This window comes from Polypterus senegalus, chromosome 13 (assembly GCF_016835505.1).
Source record: "Polypterus senegalus isolate Bchr_013 chromosome 13, ASM1683550v1, whole genome shotgun sequence".
In the NCBI taxonomy this organism is placed as follows: domain Eukaryota; kingdom Metazoa; phylum Chordata; class Cladistia; order Polypteriformes; family Polypteridae; genus Polypterus; species Polypterus senegalus.
In genome coordinates, this window is record NC_053166.1 from 122,319,615 (window position 1) to 122,340,254 (window position 20,640).

The 20,640-nt window shown below is 38.4% G+C and overlaps 1 protein-coding gene across 2 annotated transcripts in view; it reads left to right on the forward strand.

The window, feature by feature from the left end:
* Positions 1-9,428, forward strand: part of pigq (phosphatidylinositol glycan anchor biosynthesis, class Q) — a 34,400-nt gene extending 24,972 nt beyond the window's left edge. For both annotated transcript variants that reach the window (XM_039773777.1, XM_039773776.1), the window contains exons 6-11: positions 4-157; positions 3,166-3,277; positions 5,434-5,514; positions 6,729-6,843; positions 7,461-7,522; positions 7,618-9,428. In XM_039773777.1, coding sequence (XP_039629711.1) covers positions 4-157; positions 3,166-3,277; positions 5,434-5,514; positions 6,729-6,843; positions 7,461-7,522; positions 7,618-7,770 — 677 coding nt within the window. In that variant the 3' untranslated portion in view covers positions 7,771-9,428. The remainder of the gene's footprint in view (positions 1-3; positions 158-3,165; positions 3,278-5,433; positions 5,515-6,728; positions 6,844-7,460; positions 7,523-7,617) is intronic.
* Positions 9,429-20,640: the final 11,212 nt, after the last annotated feature.

Genomic DNA, 20,640 nt, shown 5'->3' on the forward strand with positions numbered 1-20,640 from the left:
CAGGCTATATTCATCTAATGTCCCCATTCATTGGAATGATACTGTGGTACCTGGGCTTGTCTGCATGTCTTGGCCTAACCATTGCCCTCTCAGTCTTTTCCGACATCGTTGCCCTGCTCACCTTTCATATCTACTGTTTTTATGTCTATGGAGCAAGGTATGAGAAATAGCAGAGGAATACGGGATCAAAGCAGGTTATAAATGCGGTGATTTGCAGATTATGTCTTTCAGTTAATTTTTACATTTTTGCTTCACAATACTTTGTCTGTTGGGACTGGAGAAATTAACCAAAAGGAGAATAAATGAATTAAGAACAAATCCAGAAATGAACGTATCATGAACAATATAGAAATGAGCAGTAGTTGATAAAATGAAACCAATCCAGACTGGTAAGGTCTCTAGGCAGTATTAAAATTGTAGAAAATCCTAGGCATTTGCTCTTCTATTTTGGCAAATATACAAAGAAGCAGAGTAATAAATCAAGACATTCCTATCATCATTAAACTAAACCACATTCCATTCATATATGATTGTCATACAAATATATTTGTTCATTGTCTAACCTGCTTAATACAGTTCAGGGTCAGTAGGTCTGAATCAAGCACATCTAAAGCATAAAGCTGCAAAGTGGGCTGCGTAGCTATAGGGACAGACAAAACAACAGTGAATAACAAAATGCGTTCTAGAAAATAAGTTCACCTATGCCTTCAAATAATAAAGTAGCAGAATTTTCAAACCTGCTTAATCCAGTTTAGGGGAGTAAAGGTTAGAACTTAGCCCAGTAGTCTTGGGTACAAGGCAGGGAACAGGTGAAAACATGGTACCAGTCCTCATGCCACACACGCTTAAAAAAGGCCAATTTGAATTTGCCAATTAAGTTTACATGTACATCTTTGGGGATGCTGCTTGTTCATTAACATTCCTAAATATTCACTAAAGCTCCAGTTTAACTGGTAGCAATGTGCTATCTGAGGACAAATAATAAATTGTTAAATTAGTATTTGGTGTAGTTTTAATTACATTTGTGGTTGTTCAGATTTTTTTTGTGGAAGAAAGAATAAATGTTGATAAATTTTGCAGTTTTCTAGGGTATTACTGTTGCACTGCGGATTGCACATATTCATAAACCAGAAGTGACAGCACTACTAGATTATATCAGTTGTGTTATGCATGGCCAAACACCTGAATTATAAAGACAGGAGATAAATTACATCTTTCTATTATTAAAAAAAAAAAAAAACTTGTGACGAGACATGATCTTTGGAAGAGAGATCTTTTGAAGAGAGACAGAGAGACACTTTCACGTCCCGTGAGACGGACAAATCATGTCATACTTGCAACCTTTGGAAGCAAGTCCCTTGATACACATGCAGAGCAGGTTAGAGATAATGGAAGTAGGAAAATTCGAAAGTCTCAAAATAAAAATTAGAATAAAAATTGCATTAGTGCAAACAAACGGAAAATATTAATCAATTAGATAACGGAACATCAAAAAGAGATCACATGGTGTTTGCAGATGTCTGGGGGAAAAGAGAGACAAGGCAGTGAGACAAAAGGGCAGGTGCTGTACAGGCCTTTAATCGTTTGAAGCGCCGCACGAAATGCAGATCACATGGCACGACAGTAGCAATAATCCAGCAGCTGATTGAGCAAAGAGGAGGTAAAAAAAACAATTTGTTTCCCATTGTATAACTGTTTAACAGGGGTTTCGGAGGAGCGGATGTGTCTCCTTGAGGTGCGTTCAGCCCCCCTCTTCACAATGGTGCGTAGTGCGGGTGATGGTGGGGGGTTTGGGGAGGGGTAATGGATTTGGCAAGCGAAGCGAGCAGGGGGCAAAGTCCCCTAGTAAATTATAATTTATGGGTTAGCTTGGTTTACCTTATACAGTAAGTTCTTCTATGGAAGAATAAAGTCATTGACCAGACCAGTTATTGCCATAGCTATTTGGTATTCACAAACCCCACCCACCCCCAGTGCATCCCACCAAAAAAATTCCATCTTCCATTACTGGCTACTAATTCATCACCATTTGATTTACTTTTTGGTAACCTGATCATCTTGGCAAAATCATACTCTGTAAGCTATGAGAATCGAGGCAGTGTCACCTCAGAATGAAAAGTATCAAATCCACTCTGCATATTACCACTTTGGCTTCAGTGCTTATCCCCATGTCATATTAAATCACCTGGGCGATGCTAGATGTATAATTAGCCTAAGTGTGCCAGGGATTTATTTACATCACAATCTGGCATCACTCCTTTTGTTGCTATCTGGAGTAGTAATGTTGTAATTTACTATTTATGTGATTTGTTGAATTATTTAATTAAACTGAACAGTGCATTAGCTGGTGATAATAGTCTTCTGGAAAGCCCATCTGTTATTTATAGCTTTTTATAGGACGTCTTTGTTAAGTTTTATACCTTTTTTTTTTTTTTGGTTATTTGACAAGGATAGATACTGGTATTTATCATTTACTTTTAAAGGTCACATTTGAAGATTGCATTTTATGGGCTTTCTTTCTGTTAATGGCACTACAAACATACCCAATTTTTTATGTAGTTGGTAGTAGTAGCATTGCTACCTGCACAGAATACAATGAAATTATTATACAGTATCCATATCCAGCCAACATCCAACACAATATGATACAAAAATGTATTGAAATACATTTATTTATTTAATTTAATACAAAACACAAACAGCCTACCTGATGTACAACTTGTTCAGTGACACTGACCACAAGAAAATCTCCAATATAGTTAGTTCTAATCAGTAATATCCATCCATCCATTTTCTAACCCGCTGAATCCGAATACAGGGTCACGGGGGTCTGCTGGAGCCAATCCCAGCCAACACAGGGCACAAGGCAGGAACCAATCCTGGGCAGGGTGCCAACCCACCGCAGGACTAATCAGTAATATAAAAACAGAAAACATTTCTTGTTTAGTACAGTAACCACATATATAGTACTTTGCAAAACCACTGTTACAATGATTAAAATGTCATATATTGAGTCATAATTAATGCATTCTTGTGGCCTCCTTATTGCTAGTTTTTACATGAACAAAGTATTTTATAAGGAAATACATACCAGCCCCCTCTTAGTGTAATAGTCTTTTGTTAAAGTTCTGACCTGAACTCTCATTCATCCATTTATATTTTTAGACTCTACTGTCTAAAGATCTATGGCTTATCCTCACTGTGGCGACTTTTCCGAGGAAAGAAGTGGAATGTCCTAAGGCAGCGAGTGGACTCTTGTTCTTATGACCTGGACCAGGTAAGTTTTTGTTGTACAACAGCACTGTTTGATCCATATGAAGACTGGATTGGTAGGAACAAAAATAAAAATATGTGAATGATGGTTAGATTTCTACTTGATGTTCATATATTAAATTATAAAGCACTTGGGATAAATGCATCATCCAAATAAAGCACAATTGTTTTGGTATTTCAGCAGATGAAGCCCTGACAGGTTAATTAACTTGTTTAGGGTCATATACTGAGACAGTGATAGAGACTGACCTGGTAAATATGAACTCCAAAGTCCAAAATCTCTACTAGGCCACAATAGTTGCTTAACATTACCACCTTGGCCATGATTCACAATTCAGCCAGGCAAGACTGATAACCTGCTAGTCTAGAACCAAAATAAAATGTTACATCACAGTTCAGAATGTAGTTAGCAATGGAAGGTGTTACAGCAAGAAAGGCATAAGATTTTTCCTTTTGAAGAATTCTGTTATCATAGTGTGGTTGTTAACCTTAGCTTACATGAGGCTAAATTCATTCATTCATTCATTCATAATCCGTGTGTGATCACTTAATGCACTTGTCTTTAATTGTTCTTCATACCATTTTCTACCCAATCTGCTTTATCTGACACAACCTATTATTGGTATGAACAAAGTCATAATTAAACCATCAATATTTTTTAAGATTAAGGAATTTAGTATACGTAAAAAGTTTACAGTTCTAGAGAATCAACATTATGATTTGCACTTTGCAATACTCATTAATGTCACAAGATGGTGATCTTGATCAAATTTTAATTTTACAGCAATGTCAGTTTTCAAAATTTAAATGTATTTTCAGAATGAATTTATATGCTGCATAAGACAAGAAAAATACAATCTACTCATGTAATAGTTTCTAATGGCAACCATCAAAAACCTTTAAAGTAGTTTTGAAAGTCCCAGGGTGGATGGATATCTATAGTCCAGTTTCCTGTTTGTCAAATGTTCATTAATTTTAGTCATAATATTAGTCATGTAGGGAACTAGTACATGTTAACTATATAACATTTTTACCTACCCTTCAGTGAGATCTGAAGTCAGCCCATGGCTTTTATTAATATCAGTATGTTCCTTGTAAATATTGCTATGCATTCCATTCACATACCAACACAGCACTTCGCTTATATTTACCTAAAAAAAATACAGTCCTCCAAATTACCCCAGGATGTGTAACATTTTTATAACATTTTATTCTATGACATTTGGTTTGTTGTAAAATGGTTTGTTGTAGTTCTGTCTGTTACATAAAACGTGATTGCCAAAATAAGTGTGAAAAGGCAGGTTTGTTCAGGGTGCATGTTTATGACACAAAGCCACATTTAATTCCATTCATCCATTACTCCCATCTTTCTTTCTGAACCAGCCTACACCACAAGAAATCTGCAGAACTGGCAACATCTGGCTCAAAACAGATTCAAATCCTGGATGTGTTATCAGTTCATTGTAAGATACACTCATTCATCACATTCACCAGTTAACCTAAAAGCACATATTGTTATGTAAGTAAACAAGTAAAACACCTGGAAAAAATGCACATAGACGCTTAGGCAAATGTACACTTTAAACTCTGTCAGTGATAGTGCCATAAGCCAAATTCATGACACACTCACACACAAACTCATGTTCACACCAGGCCAATTTAGATTTCCCAGTTAACATAATTCAATTTTCCAGGATGGAGAGTAGCCTGGAATGCATAGGAAGAAACTACAGAAAGACTGGAAGAATATACATAACCTTCATTTTGCTAGTAATTAAGCATGCATTTAAACCTAGTTCTCTGAGGAGCTACCATTATGGTTACATCAAACATTAAAATTATTTACATCTTGTAAATACACAAGTTAGCAGTGCTGTTAAAAAGTGGCTTACTGCCTTTCCACCTGTGGCTTCCAAAATATGGATGAAGAAGTAGTTAGGAATCGCATATGTGTGCAGGAAGCTTAAAATAAGTGAAACCTTTTCCTGCTGTTCTTCCTTTTACCAGTTTTTTTTAAGCCTACTGCCTATAGAAATGTTTTTGAAAGTGACCATGCAGCACAGTGGTCTGTGGAAACACGTATTATTGGAAGGATTTGAACTAGTGATGTTTGTACGTGTATAACCCAGCTGATTTATTTTTATTTTTTTTATTTTTAAGCTCTTCATTGGGACTCTTCTCTTCACGATTCTTTTGTTCCTGCTTCCAACTACTGTCCTGTATTACCTTGTCTTCACCCTGGTATGAAAGCGCCTGCCTTTTGACTGAATTTATGAACCTCAAATTGTTCGTATGGTAGCCATTAAAATGTTACAGTTGGGCTATTCTGTAATGGATGATGAATTGCAATCCATCAAGACAGGGGTGATGTTTAAGTAAACAATGGTGTTTTTATTTGTAACATATGTTAAGTGTTGATTTATTTCTTTCTTGTTTAAATTTCCCAATTAACCTTTAGTAAGTAGGCTGTTGTACTGTTTTGGCCATTTTGGATGCAATGAGCAGTCAAGCAAAATGACACTTTTTATTGGCTAACTGAACTAATTACAATAGGCAAGCTTTTGAAGCAACTTATCTGCCTGAAGAAGGGGTCTCATTTGCCTCAAAAGCTTGCCTATTGTAATCAGTTCAGTTCACCAATAAAGGTGTCATTTTGCTTGACCAATTAATTTTTGAATTTAAAGTTCTGCAATAAACATTTTTCAGCACAGCTATCACAATGAATTTATGGGACTTAATTTTATTGTACGCAAGGTAGCAGGGGAGCCAGAAAGTGACTAATGATCTTCATATTGACTCTAGTTTTCATATCTACTTCTCTGTGACTTGGTGGTTTTTCAGAGATAGAATTTAGAGTCTGCCTAAATCCAGAACATCTAGCTGTCATAGAGCACGTCTTTACCGCATCTATAACCACAATAAGCTGATAAAATGTGAAGTGCATTGTAGAGGTGGACAAATGCAGGTTTGGACATACTAATTGCAACATGTAGAAATTGAATATTGGTAATTGGAGTCTGACATACCATATACTGTAGAAGCCTTCAAATGAACACCGAAAAAAGTCACAGGAAGTTAAAAAGTGAAAAATAACGAGAGAAAAAATCCTACGAGATGCTGATTAATTATTAATATGGGCAAAGATAAGGACACTCCAGAAGGTTACTGTATATTTTATGACCAAAAGGGTCGGATACAGAAACAAGGTGATCCAAGAGGAATGTTAGCTATGGTGATTTACTATACAAGCTGCAGCAGTATTTCAAAACCACACCATCTGCAGCTTCAACAAAAATGTGCATTATTTAGAATCACTATTCAGACTGAAATGTGTATATGTATTGGTAGCAGCATTTCTCCATTGTAGATACTGTTGTTTGTCATCATTTCAGTCTCCTTTTTCAGATACTAGACCTAATTTGATCTCTTTTCCTCTCCCTCTCTCTCTCTCTCAGCTCAGGTTGCTGGTGGTGTTGTTCCAAGGCCTGTTTCATCTCTGCATGGACCTCATTAACTCTTTTCCACTATTCGCCGTGGGAATGCGCATTTTCAGGCCATATAGGCTGGCAGGTGAGCTGAAGCTAAACATCCTTATAACAGAAATCAATCGTTACGGCAGAAATGATTTGTTATACTCCAAAGTCTTGGGAGAGCACAGACTGACAAGGCTGCAAGTTCCAAAATAATTTCTAAAAAATCATTAAACTGAAATCTTAATTTATTGTTTATGTAGGTGGGATATTTTACGTTAAAGACAAGAGAATCTAGTTTGCTAGAGAAGGCTACAGCTGTGGTCCTCCTGATTTCACAGTCTGTACACCAAAGGGCCACTAACTCATAAAAACCCAATGGGAGTGATGTGATTGGATTTTAAGAGTGACCATGTGAATAAAAGTGGATGAGATGAGGGTGATTTAGGCAGATGCCAGTAAATGAACAGTGCCCTGAATTAGGAGCCGTCAGAAGCCATTTGAGACTGAGAGTTCTGTTGTCATTTCGACTGCTTTACTTTTCATTTTCCTTGGTTCTGAGAACATCTCATAGGAAGCTTTATCCATTACAGGCAATAAATAGAAGAGGGATTAGCAGTATTGACTTTACATATTTTTTCCAACTCAAGGTGTTTATGCTTAATACATTGCTTAAATTCATCATGTTTAGATTATTTTTCTTTTCTTATGCTCCAGCTGGGGTAAAGTTCAGAATTTTGCAGAATGACAAAGAGAGGCCACTTCATTTGTTAATGGAGGTATGCAAAGTGTTGTTTCTAGCAGTGATTTGCCACTATTAATGCTGGAGGAATTCCAGATACTTATTTTTTTTTATTGTTTTTACTTTTCACAGATTAATCCTTTGACATTCAGTGCTGTTCTGAAGTGGTACAGGATCCCCACCTACAGCTGCTACCCAAAAGACTCTTGGGGTGCACTCTGCAAGAAACTGTTCATTGGGGAGTTAATCTATCCATGGAAAACTAAGCACACAAAAACTGATTAGGATGGATTATGTGCCAAAGCCAAACACCCTCATTTTCTTCTTGGCAACCTGGTAGGGGAAAGCTCTGGTAAAGTGAATGTTCTGATCCACTGGTGATGCCAATAAGTTTTGACCATTAATATACTAATCCCCACCGTTAGACGTATAATGTTGAGGTATTGTGACTCATGCCCAAACACAAGAAGCAACATAAAAGTATTTGGTATTCCTTTATCTTCCAATTTTCCTACAGCAGTTACTAAGTTGTCTTACCAGTAAGTGAAAGCCAGAGAGTGCAGCAGTCTTTCTCCAGCACCAAGACAAACTGAGGTTTTGCATAGAATAGTCCTACTCAAACTCTGACCATAGTTTTATTTTTAAATTTTCAGTATTTGTTTTCTGAATAAACATATTTAAATTAGAATTTTTTCAGGTATCAAATTGTTACTGACTTAGTTATTTACATTTGATTGTTCATGCTACAAAATCATTAGACAAATTTTAGTAAAGTGATGTTTTAAATACTTTGTGTACGCCTGTTTTAATATTCATATGTTTGATATAACATCACACTATGTGGGAAACATATTTCCTACTGCCAGAATTACAGTATTTTTCTCTCGTGTACAAAGAAATCACTTTTCAAATTTCATTAGCTGCACTTAAAAATCTGTGGACACATAGCATAGCACTAGTCTACATACCAGCAAAGGGTTCCCAGCAAGGGCCTACACAGCAGTACAACGTTTTTCCATTGATTTTTTTTTTTAACAGCACTTCACATCAGGTTAGCTCAGAGTGCTTCAGAGATTGTCAAAAGCTAAACTAGCACAGAATAATAAATTAATGCTGTTTTCTTCTGTATTGCTACTGCTGCTGCCAACATAGACGCAGGGTGCCCCCAACCTTGACCAGGAATAAAATGTGTAAAGAATAGATGCATAGTAAATTGAAAAACACAGAATATGCTAAAGACCAAGTGGAGGCAGAGAAGGATTGAATAACAAAACAGGAAAGCTGGGCAATGTAGTAATGGTGGTATTGGTCATGGTTATATTGAAGAGCTCAGGGAAAGAAAACTTTAAAAAGTCATTCTCAATCCGGTTCAGTGTGGTTGAGGGAGGAGCTGATCCCAGCAACATTAGGTGCAACTCAGGAAACTAATCAATCTACCCAGACACATACCTAGTGTGGAGTGTACAGCCAGGGCCCTTTCCCAGCCGGGACGCCTCTACACTGGAAGGACTGGGGGGAGGGAACATATCTAGAGCATTACCTCCCCCAGCATGGTAGGTGGCAGCCCCACTGTGTTGCAACAGTGCCTCGAACTCCTGCAGTGCTTCATGGGAGTTGGAATTTGGTGCAGCCCTGTTGGGTTCTGTGGAGTGCTGCCAGGGGCTGCTGCAGCTACTGCTGAGCCCCTAATTGCAGAACTTCCGCCACGCCTGGAATTGCTGCCGGAACTAAGTCAACAATCACCTGGAGCACTTCCGGGTGCCTTATAAGAGGAGCCAGCAGCCACTACTCTGGGAGCAGGAGTCAGGAGAAGGTGGACGAAATTAGTGGAGTGACAAAGAGAGGAAAAGAGAGAAGAAGTGTGCTGTGCTTTATGTACTGTGCTGTGGGGAGCAGAAAAAGTACTCCCAAGGTGTAAATAAAACAGGTGTGCTGGACTGGAACTTGTGTCTGCCTGTCTGTGTTAGGTTAGGGTGGCTCTATGCCACCCTGGTGATCCACGCTGGCTAATTCACATTCTACAGTTTAAGTAACATGCATGTCTTTACACATCAGAGACATTGTGGCAGGGCCTGCAACAAGCAGTTCACACTTGCAAACCTTCTGTGCACCTGAATTAAAGTAGTTCTGCAAAGAGGAGTGGGCTAAAATTCCTTAACCCAGATGTAAAGGAGTGGTATCAATTTATAGAAAGCTTGTTATTGTGACTGTTGCTACTAAAGGTGCTTCAACCAAGTATTCAAACTATGAGGAAAATTTGTTTTTCACATAGGCCATAAGAGTGTTGGATCACTTTGTTCCTTGAATAAAAATTGCATTGCATGTTCACTCAGGTTACACTTCTCTAATACTGCATTTTGTGTAAAGGGCTGAGTCCATTCATTGGGTAGAATATGTAGAAATAAAGTATATTAGGAAGTGGGAAAATACTTTTACACAAAACTATATAATCAGAATCAAGTTACCAGCACATAGATTCAATACACACACAATGCATCAATCCAAGAAAAATCAAAGATCTCCTTGGGAAATTAGGAAAAAAAAAAGTTGTTGATGTCCACCAGCAGCCTGAAAGGGCTACAAAGACTTTTAAAGGTTCTGGAACTCCACCAAACCACAAAGGTAGCCATAATCTCTAAAGCGAGGACACTTGGAACAGTTGTACATTTTCTTAAGAATGGCCAGCCTGCAAATACTGTACTATTCCAAGGCATAAAATCATTCAGGAAGGACCCTAAATATGTCCAATGAATTGTAGAATGTTCTTGGGTCAACAAAGATAACCTTCTAGGCAAGAAATGTCATACCTGCTGTGCAACAGCGTGATGGCCGATGATCTTGTGGGGTTTCTTTGCAGCCTCAGGACTTGAACAGCTTGCTATAATTGAAGAAACCGTGAATACTCCTGTGTATCGGAACGTTCTTAAGAAAAACATTCAGTTGTCCATTTGTGATCTGAAACTATAGAATAGTTGGTTCTTGTGGCAAAATGACTGTTAGTGCAAAAGTAAGCCAATATTTGAATGACATTAATGAAACAAAATTAAAATTTTGGACTGGGTTAGTCAAAGTCCATACCTTAAACAAACCAAGATGCTATGGCAGGACCTGCATCAAGTAGTCTGCTTGAAAAGCTACCAATGTTTCTCAATTAGAGCAGGGATGAGTCCTTGGAAACTACTGTACAGTATCTGTGTCATATCTATATGTATCTATGTCTATTTTCTTAAAAAAGCAGTCTTATTGGGAATTATTTATCTAGAATTTGAAAGCCATATTTGACCGATTCTGAAAACTGTGAATCAAGAAGACCCAACTTTTTTACATATCTTCTTGCATAAAGCCTGCCATCATAAGGAACTTTACAAAGCATAAATGAAAACAATTCAAAGCCAAAATAAAAAACAACAAAATGCCATACATGACAATTTAAATACATGCTAATGGAAAGAAATACAATGAGGAAGAGTCTTCAGTGCTAAAAATGTCCTGCTAATATGCCCCACAGTTAGAGTGGACAAACACCAAAATGGAATTAGCAGAAGTAAAATTCATGGGGGCACATATGCAAGAGTCCATGTAAGATTAATACAGAATAAACTCTTTATTAATCCAGTTGAATAAAATGTTTAATGGATCTGCTCATGGTCAGAATTTTTAAACAGGAAGAATATCTGAAATAAAATGATAGTAATCTGATAAGAAAATATTACTTTATCAGAAGAAGAAAGGTATGTCACACTTTAGGCAGAAGGATGCTTTGACTGAAGCGCAGATGAAACATTCATAGTTAAAGTGCTGTCAAGAAGGACACTGAGCTAGGGATCCCACAGGAACAGCAGATTGACTGTTGTCAATGTTGTACTGTAGAAGGTTGGTAGATATCCATGCACGGATGTCATTAAGGTGAGCAGTGAGCTGCTTGTCTGTAGACCTTATACATCAAGGGGTCACTTTCACATAGAGCTTGGGTATCAACAGCATACAAGAGTATGGATCTATGCAGGTTAATTAGCTATTAGAGTGACAACATGTAAATACTAAAGAGAAGAGGACCAAGCAGCAGAACTGGAGTATACCACAGGATTAAGGATGCAGACAAGTGTTCGACCACCACTGATAACTGACTGCAGGTGTCACAACAAATAAGAACACATTAAGTAGTCTGATCTTTCAAGTTCAGAATAGTTTATCAAGGTTTTCGGAAAGGTGCTGTGACAAAGAATATCTAAGGTAAGACAGAGGTCAAGTATTGGCAGCAAAGACGTTATTCACAATGCAAACAAAAGACACAGTGCTCTGCCGAGAAATTCAGAATGTTTAACCATCATCATAAATTAACTGAATTAAATGCTATGCCTATCGACTGTATTCTTAGTGACATGCTGCTTGATCAGTAAGGCTATTACAGTGCTGTTACAGATAGCAGAAACTCTAACCCCTCAACCTTCTTTATCTCAGCTGGTTAGGTTATGTGTCTGTCCAATCTGAATGAGGTCCTTTGAGTATCTGGTCCAGGATTTGTTCCTAGGTGGGTATGTGCTATATTCAGTATTATTGGCAATCTCAGTAGCTGTATTAAAATGAATTTAGTGCTGAGCATCCTATGTGTGTTTTATCACTTTTATATTTATTTTGCCTGTTTCTATTGTGTTCATTGCAAAGAAGACTGAACACTTAGGTAACATAAAATCTATTTTCTCTGACATTGGCTCAGTATGATGTACAGTATGGCTAGGCATGTACCTGTACATCATATTTATCTTCTACATGCTGACAACCATAAAGAATGAATATGCTCTCTTATGGCTTGACGGAACTGTCATGAAAAGGTGTATTTTTGTTACAAACGTAATACATATGAACATAACTAACATTACAATAATATGAATGCAGAGTGGGGCCCACATCTCAAAGGTATGAATGCCACTTGAAAAAGGTCTGCATGAGTAAATGTGGAGGAGCGTGCCTGGTGGTGGAGTGGGGCCCCATTCAGAGCTGACTCCTGCTCTGCTCCCAGTGTTGACCTGAACAGCCTCTGACTTCACACTGCAATAATTGGAAAAAAAAATGTTTTCAGAAAATGAATGGGCAATATGCAGTAGAATACCCATTTATGCATTAAAATAACTGAATATTTTACATTATTTTGCAATAATTCTTGTGTTATTTCACAAAAGTATGCAATCATATAGCCTGCTGCTGCCATTATCTTCATGCACACGCCTGCTTCTGTAGTGTAGTGACAGCTATTGACTAAGAGATTAAGCATGCGATCAAGTGATAAATGTTATAGGTATACATTTAGTTACTGTATAATCAGGTTAGTGTTTCTGAGTTTACTACAGATGTTTTAACACTGGCAGAGTTGTGCACTCATTCCTGCCTCACAGCGCCAGAGTCTGCATAGGGTTTGTTAGTTCTCCCCATTTATTTGAGGATTAATTGATAACAATGAATGTGCTCAACTGTGTAGGACCTGTTTTAACCCTGAATACTATAAATGTGTCTACAATACTTCTCAATCAAATAAATATATTTTTACTATTCACTAGGGGGCTCATACATTATTTTCACTTTTACTTTAAAACTTTAGTAAAAACGATATTTGTAATTAACTTTTCTTCAAAATCACATTGAATTTTGATTCCATGTTTGTACTTACATCGTGACAACGCAACTTATAACTGCCTGTGAGTGAGTATGATTTTTTTTTATCTAATAAATAAAATGACTTTTTCAAATGTTTGTCCATGCTCTTTCTTCTTCACTTAGTTGTTGACGTGTCATCTAGAGCGCAGGAAGTGTGTCTGCCAAAAGCATTCACACGACTGAGGTTAGATGACCGTGGTCTTGTTTGAAAATAGTTGTAAGTAGGACATGACTTAAAAGTCTCCGTCTCATGGGACTTCATACTGCGCCGTTTTTGGAATCTCTTCATTCTCGCTGGCAACACAAATTAGACGATCTACAAGTTTCCGACTTAAAGTTTAACTCCGAACAATATATTCAATCTCTTGTCCCTGTTCTTTTATTTTACCAAGTAATAATTTCTGCTTGTTTGCGCTAATGCGATCATTCCTATCCTTTTTTGAGACTTTCAAATTATCGTACTTCTATTATCTCTAACCTGCTCTGCATGTATACCGCGCCAACATTCTTGTGGAACATATAAGTGTCTCTCCGAGAAAATCACGTCTCTTCTCCTAGATTTTTTTTGTATAATAGAGAGATATGTTAAAAATAAATAACATCCATCTCATTTCTCCATCTCCAATCTGAGCCACTGAAGATTCAAGGCTGCTGTGCCACCATGTCACACTGTTTCAGTAAATCTATTTCTCAGTCAGGATCATGTTCTTTGATTTTTCCAGTGCCTTTAATACCATTCTGCCTCAACGACTGAGGAAACGCTCAAGAGTCATGCACCCACAATTCACTGGATCATGGGACCACCTGACTAAAAGACAACAGTCTGAGGGCGTGTGTGTGAGAAATGGTGGTGTGTAATACTGGAGCAACTTATGGAAATGTCCTGTCTTCCTTCCTGTTTACTACCTTCTGCATAACAGACTTCCAGCACAATACCAGCCATTTACAGAAATTTTCAGATGACTTGTCCATCATAGACTGCATTAATAATGTAGAAGAGCCAGAGCACAGGAAGATTGTGGAAGATTGTCTTGTGGTGCAGGGACAACAACCTGCAACTCAACATCAGCAAGACAAAAGACCTGGTGTTGGACTTCCAATGTGCCAAGGAGCCTGTGAGACCAGTCACCATTCAGGGGGAGGTCGCAGAAATGGTGCAGAGCTACAAGTACCTGGGAGATCACATGGACAACAAACTGGACCGGTCTGACAACAAAGCAACTCTGCACAAGAAGGGCCAGAGCAGATTGGATTTGCTAAGGAGACTCAGGTCTTTTGATGTGTACTGCCGGAAATGTTCTACCAGTCCATAGTAGCCAGTCTGGTGTTCTATGCTGCAGTCTCCTTGAGAAGCAACTTGATCTCAAAAGAAGCACAATGCCTGAACAAACTTCTCAGAAAGCCTGCTTCGTCACTGGGCAAACCCTGGACACAATGGAAGCTGTTGTGGAAAAGAGGATGGTGGCAAATCTAGATGCCATCATGAAAACTCTTCTCCATCCCCTCCAGGAGGCGCTGTCTTTCAGCACTTTTAGCCACAGGCTCATTCCACCAGAGTTTGCTAAGAAGTGTCTCTGGGGTCTCTTCTGCCCACTGGTATCAAGAAGTCAATGCTTCCTCCCGACATACTTGTAAGGTTTATTTTGAAATGTGTGCACAATATACGCTTATTTATTTATTGGCTGTATTACTTGTCTTGTGAGTCTGTATTCTTATTTTTTTATGTTTCTGCTGCTATAGGCATCTGAATTTCTCAATGGGATTTATAAAGTTTATCCGATCTAATTTAAAAAACTAAACTAAACTGATACTTTAATAGGTTTCTGTTACTGGATTGTGGTGGCGTAGTGGGTAGCACTGCTGCCTCCCAGTTAGGTGACCTGGGTTCACTTCCTGGGTCCTCCCTGTGTGGAGTTTGCATGTTCTCCCTGTGTCTGTGTGGGTTTCCTCCCAAAGACAATGCAGGTTAGGTGCATTGGCAATCCTAAATTGTGCTTGGTGTGTGTGAGCCCTGTGGTGGGGTGGCACCATGTCTGGGGTTTGTTTCCTGCCTTGTGCCCTGTGTTGGCTGGGACTGGTATTAATTAGGAATAGCGGGTTGGATAATGAATGGATGAATGTTACTGGATTGCACCCAGCACTCTCTTTTCTGCTTGGCCATGCAATAGAGCCAAGTGCTGCTGTGATAATCATGGGCTTCCTGTGACCCCAAAATGGGCAGATTAAGTTTACCCTTGGCACATGCCGGGTTAAATGCATACCTATGATTGTTGTGCAGCTCTTTGTAACTTCTTCAATAGCTGTCACTAGATGGCTGGCGCACAAACGTGCACAGTGTTATTACCGACCCCAACAGGCACTGTCTTTGGCCAGTGTTCATATCTTGAATCTTCAGGAGCTCAGCTTGGGGATCGAAAAAGGGGATGGATGTTATTTACTGCACAGCTCTTGAGAGGCTAAATGTATTGAGAAGTTTCCAGTATTCAGTGTTTAAACAGGTAATCATAGGCCGTTAATGCAGTAACTTCACGCTTCACACATACTACATCCATAAATAGCTGTCACTAGACGACCATAGCATACGCATGCACAATATTATCAGTGGCAGCAGATAATAAGCTATCTGCCAAATAATACAATACTTATGCAAAATAGCACATTCATTATTGCAAAGGATTGCAAAATAACATAATGCATTTTTTGTGTGGCAGGAATAAGCTTCTGTAGTTCTGTACTCTATGTGTATGCTATTCATCCATCCATTGCCTGGATTCATTTTTCTAACACAAGGTCACAGGCAGCTCCAGCTTTTCTTAGCAACATGGGGTGTATGATTGAAACCAACAAAGGATGGAACCTCGATCTCTCACAGATGGCCTATACAGTATGTTAAATAACTTAATATAGGAATGAGATTATTGGAAATGGTGTTTACAACTGTAGTGATACCACATTCTCAAACTTACTTCCTCAAGTTCATAGTCACAAGGCAGAAATCAAGCCTATATTGTGTATGTTGGGTTCCTAAACACAATAAGTTTCCAAAACATATCTCAAAATGTCCACTAAAGGGGGAAAACGGTCAAACCCCAGCTTGTAAGGAAAAGGGTAAATGTAGAAGTTTTATAAATCAGAAGATGTATTATTACAAAAATGTTCTGTGGTATAAAATAAGCTATGAGGACCATAAAGGCAAAGGAGCCACCTGCAAAGACATAACAGACAAACAAGTCCCAATACAGAAAACCAATGAACTCTCAAAAACAGAGGTCAAAAAATCCAGTAATTCACACAAGCATAGAAAAACTTGCCAACATCAGTACATTTGTTATGCCACAAAGGTGGTGTTTTCTCACTTTATTCACTTTTAAAATTTAAGGTGATAAAGCGGATTTTCAGAGCAGCGCCATAGAGGATCCATTTTTGGTTACTAAAAGATCTGTCCACATGAAGGTTTCAGGAAGAACCATGTATTTATTTAGATTTGTAAGAGGCTCCATACAATAAATAACCCTGACTAGATGGTAACAGATTTGTGAAATACCAATGTGTTAATGATTTTAAAAGGACTCTCTTTTCTGTTAGAGCCCTGCTAGGTAGCCTACTATACATTAAAGATTTCAGGGATTTTTTCCCACATATTAGGAAGTTTTTTTTAAACCACAAAGAACTCTTCCCAGAATGAAATTATACTTTTTCAAGCAATGTCTCTATGAGGAACCACATAACCCAATAAAGAACCATGTGGTGCCATTAAAGAACTAGTATAGGGGTGACAACAGTTTCTTGAAGGTGATGGGCAGGTGGATGAGCCTCTTGGGATTCCACTCATAAATACATGGATAAAGATACTTCGACTTAAACAATCTAAATGAACAATGATGTTAACATAAGAAATGACAAAATAGACATGAGGAACATTTGAACCCCGGCAGGGAGGATCTCTTGCTGATATTGACACGTTTTTTTGGACATTAGTAGATTTTCCAAAAAATAACTTTACTCATTCACAGGCATTCAGGGAGGTATTTAAAAATGTTGTATCTATTTAAACTGGAAAGAAACTTGCTAGAAGATCTGAATTTTTTAACCTAACCTAATAGGAGTTAACGTGTTTCTTAAAAAACTGAGGCCTTTGGAGAACTTCACTCTTTAAAAATAAAGGTGCCAGAGTGGTTCTTCTGAGCAATGCCACAGGGGAAACATTTTTGGTTCCCAAAAAACCCATTCACATGAAGTTTCCAGAAAGAACCTTAAATCCATAACATGCCCCATTCACACTCATAACCGGATGATAACAGATGTGTTAAATACCAGTAAGGTCAAGATTTTAAAATGACTCCCACTGCAAACAATAACTCAGGCTAAGTGCAGGTTTTCTTAATATGTTAGCGTCCTGATAGATAGCCTACAAAACATTCAAAATTTCAGGATTTTTTCCCCTACATATTAGAAAGTTTTCAGTACACAAGAAACTAACTTCATATACAAAGAACTCATCCCAGAATTATTTTTTTTTTCTCACTAGTTCTATGAAGAACCGCACAACTCAGTACAGAACCATATAGTGTCATTAAAGAAGCGTGTGTACTGCCTAACGGATTCTTCATTTCAGTTACGCAAAGCTGGAAATGGACGAATTAGGAGGAATCTCTTAACCATCGTTGGGATATCGAACTTCTTGGTCTGCTTGGTTTTGAATATTTTAGCCGAAATGAAAGTTGAAAGACGGAGCATCGCTAAGTATGGGCTACTGTACTGCTGCGGCCCTAATCGTGAATGATGGCCCTGTGCAGTCGGAGGGAGTAGACATAAAACATTTAGACATAAAACATTTGTTAATGGAATAAGTAAGGTGACCATCCGTCCCCGTTTTCCGGGGAAGTCCTGTTTTTGGACAACTGTCCCCACTCAGAAACATGCCCCCGTTTTGAGCTGGTTCACCTTTTTGAATGTACAGTACATGTATCTCATCACCAGGATAATTTGAACTCGGCGCGCATGCGCAGTGTTTTGACGGTGGTTAAGCTTTACCGCATCCTGCAACTTTGGCGAGAAATCACGTGATAAGCTTTCACTTTGTATGTAGTCTACGCTCCTCTAACCCCCACCCCTATGATTGGCCCAAAAAATTCTGGTCACCTTACAATAAGGTACACACTCTCCTGAATTTCAAAATGTTATTTTTTATATTGGAAACAAAAGACATTATTTTAACAAAAACTAATAACAGATTTGACATTTTGAAATCCTTTCTAGGTTTAAACCGGGGCAGTCAATACAGCGCCACTAACATTTTACAGCTGTTTGTAGTTGTTCAGTATGTCCGATGTGCACTTCTGTTTTCCGCCGCTTTCATTGTGCGCCGTGCGGCGTTCAAACGGTAACGGAGCTGAAGTGCTTCTGGTTTGTCCGTTCACGCAATTCATTGGAGGGGTTGGGCGAATAACTGAAATATATTGGACAGGGCAACATTAACAGAAGGCTGCACTAGGCAACCCATTTTTGTGCCCACTTGACAATCAAACCAAATCAAACACGTGGGACCACATGTTTCAAACACATATCAATACGAAGGGTCTTTTTTGTTACGTTATTACACATTGTTTTTGAATGATGACTTGCTCAGATCGTTTAGTTGAGGAATAACTTGAAGTGCTGTGTCGGAACAGGGGGTCACGTCGAAGAGGGGCGCACACGAATGTTTGATGTGCGTGTGCTTTACTTCGGAGTGGATGGTAATAAAAGCCGGTCGTCCGATAAGGGCCAACTCACTTTATGTAAAATGCAGAACACCACACCAAGATGTCTCCAGTAAACTACGAGTATCGCGGTGTGGGCGCAGGGCACATGAACGCACGTTCCTCCTCAGTAAGTGAACGTTATTAAGTTGACCAACATCAACGCCATCGCCACGTCAAAGGAGCATTAAGAAATCGGCTTTTATGTACTTCTAAAGAAATCTATAAGGATATCAGGCAGTGGACGCGAATAACTGATAACTACTTTAGCAATCGCTTTTTTTCTTCGAAAGAACCGTCCTCCCTGTCCCGCTTTCTTTTATGTTCACTTTCTAATACTGTACAGTAGAAAATATTTGAAACGTGTCAGAGATATCAATAAGAAAGTTTCATCCCCACACCCGTCTCAAACGCATCCGCATCGAAATTCTACACAATAAATGCAACGTTCAGTGTAATTTTGAGTGTGCTCGGGCACATGCTGTACCAGATTGTTTGACCCGATCTGTAGTTGGAGTGATTTTTATGTTATCTTAACAGAGTTCTTTTCTTTTTTTGATGCGATGTGATTATTCGCCGGCAGGGGGAGCAATTTAACAAAGACCGACGCGGTCCCTACCAGAAATGATTTCACGTATACCGAGGAGAACATCTCAGAGAGAAAAATCCATACAGTGATATTTGAGGTTTCATTTATTAGGACAACGAGCGTGTAGTCAAAACATGCAATCCGTTTTATCGTCAGGTCTTTACTGTTTACCGTTTCAGTGAAATTAATCTATTTCGTTCGTTATTTCCAGTAACAAATATACCGGCAATTTTGTATGTTTCAATTACATTATCTGGTGAACAAATAAAATATCTAATAAATGCCTTGATAAGCCATAGATGATGCACCCGTTTTGGTCCTCTAAAAGACAGCGTTACTACCGAACTGCAAAAAAATTAAGATTATTGTAAACAGAAGTTGAGGTGCATCTAATTAAACTATTTTAATAACACCTTCACACAGGAATTTGCTATAAGGCCTCACTAACATGAATAAAGCGTTTGTTAAGCTCTTCTAAGTTGCCTATAGATTCAGTGTAGGTTGCCGCTATTACAGTTAGGTCAATAAATATTTGGACAGAGACAACTTTTTTCTAATTTTGGTTCTGTACATTACCACAATGACTTTTAAATGAAACAACTCAAATGCAGATGAAGTGCAGACTTTCAGCTTTAATTCAGTGGGTTGAACAAAAAGATTGCATAAAATGTGATGCAACTAAAGCATTTTTTAACACAATCCCTTTATTTCAGGTGCTCAAAAGTAATTGGATAAATTAAATAACTGGAAATAAAATGTTCATTTCTAATACTTGGTTGAAAACCCTTTGCTGGCAATGACAGCCTGAAGTCTTGAACTCATGGACATCACCAGATGCTGGGTTTCCTCCTTTTTAATGCTCTGCCAGGCCTTTACTGCAGCAGCTTTCAGTTGTTGTTTGTTTGTGGGCCTTTCTGTCGGAAGTTTAGTCTTCAACAAGTGAAATGCATGCTCAATTGGGTTAAGATCAGGTGACTGACTTGGCCATTGAAGAATTTTCCATTCTTTGCTTTAATAAACTCCTGGGTTGCTTTGACTGTATGTTTTAGGTCATTTTCCATCCGCACAATCAATTTGACTGCCTTTAGCTGGATGTGAGCAGACAGTATGTCTCTGAACACCTCAGAATTCATTTGGCTGCTTCTGTCCTTTGTCACATCATCAATAAACACT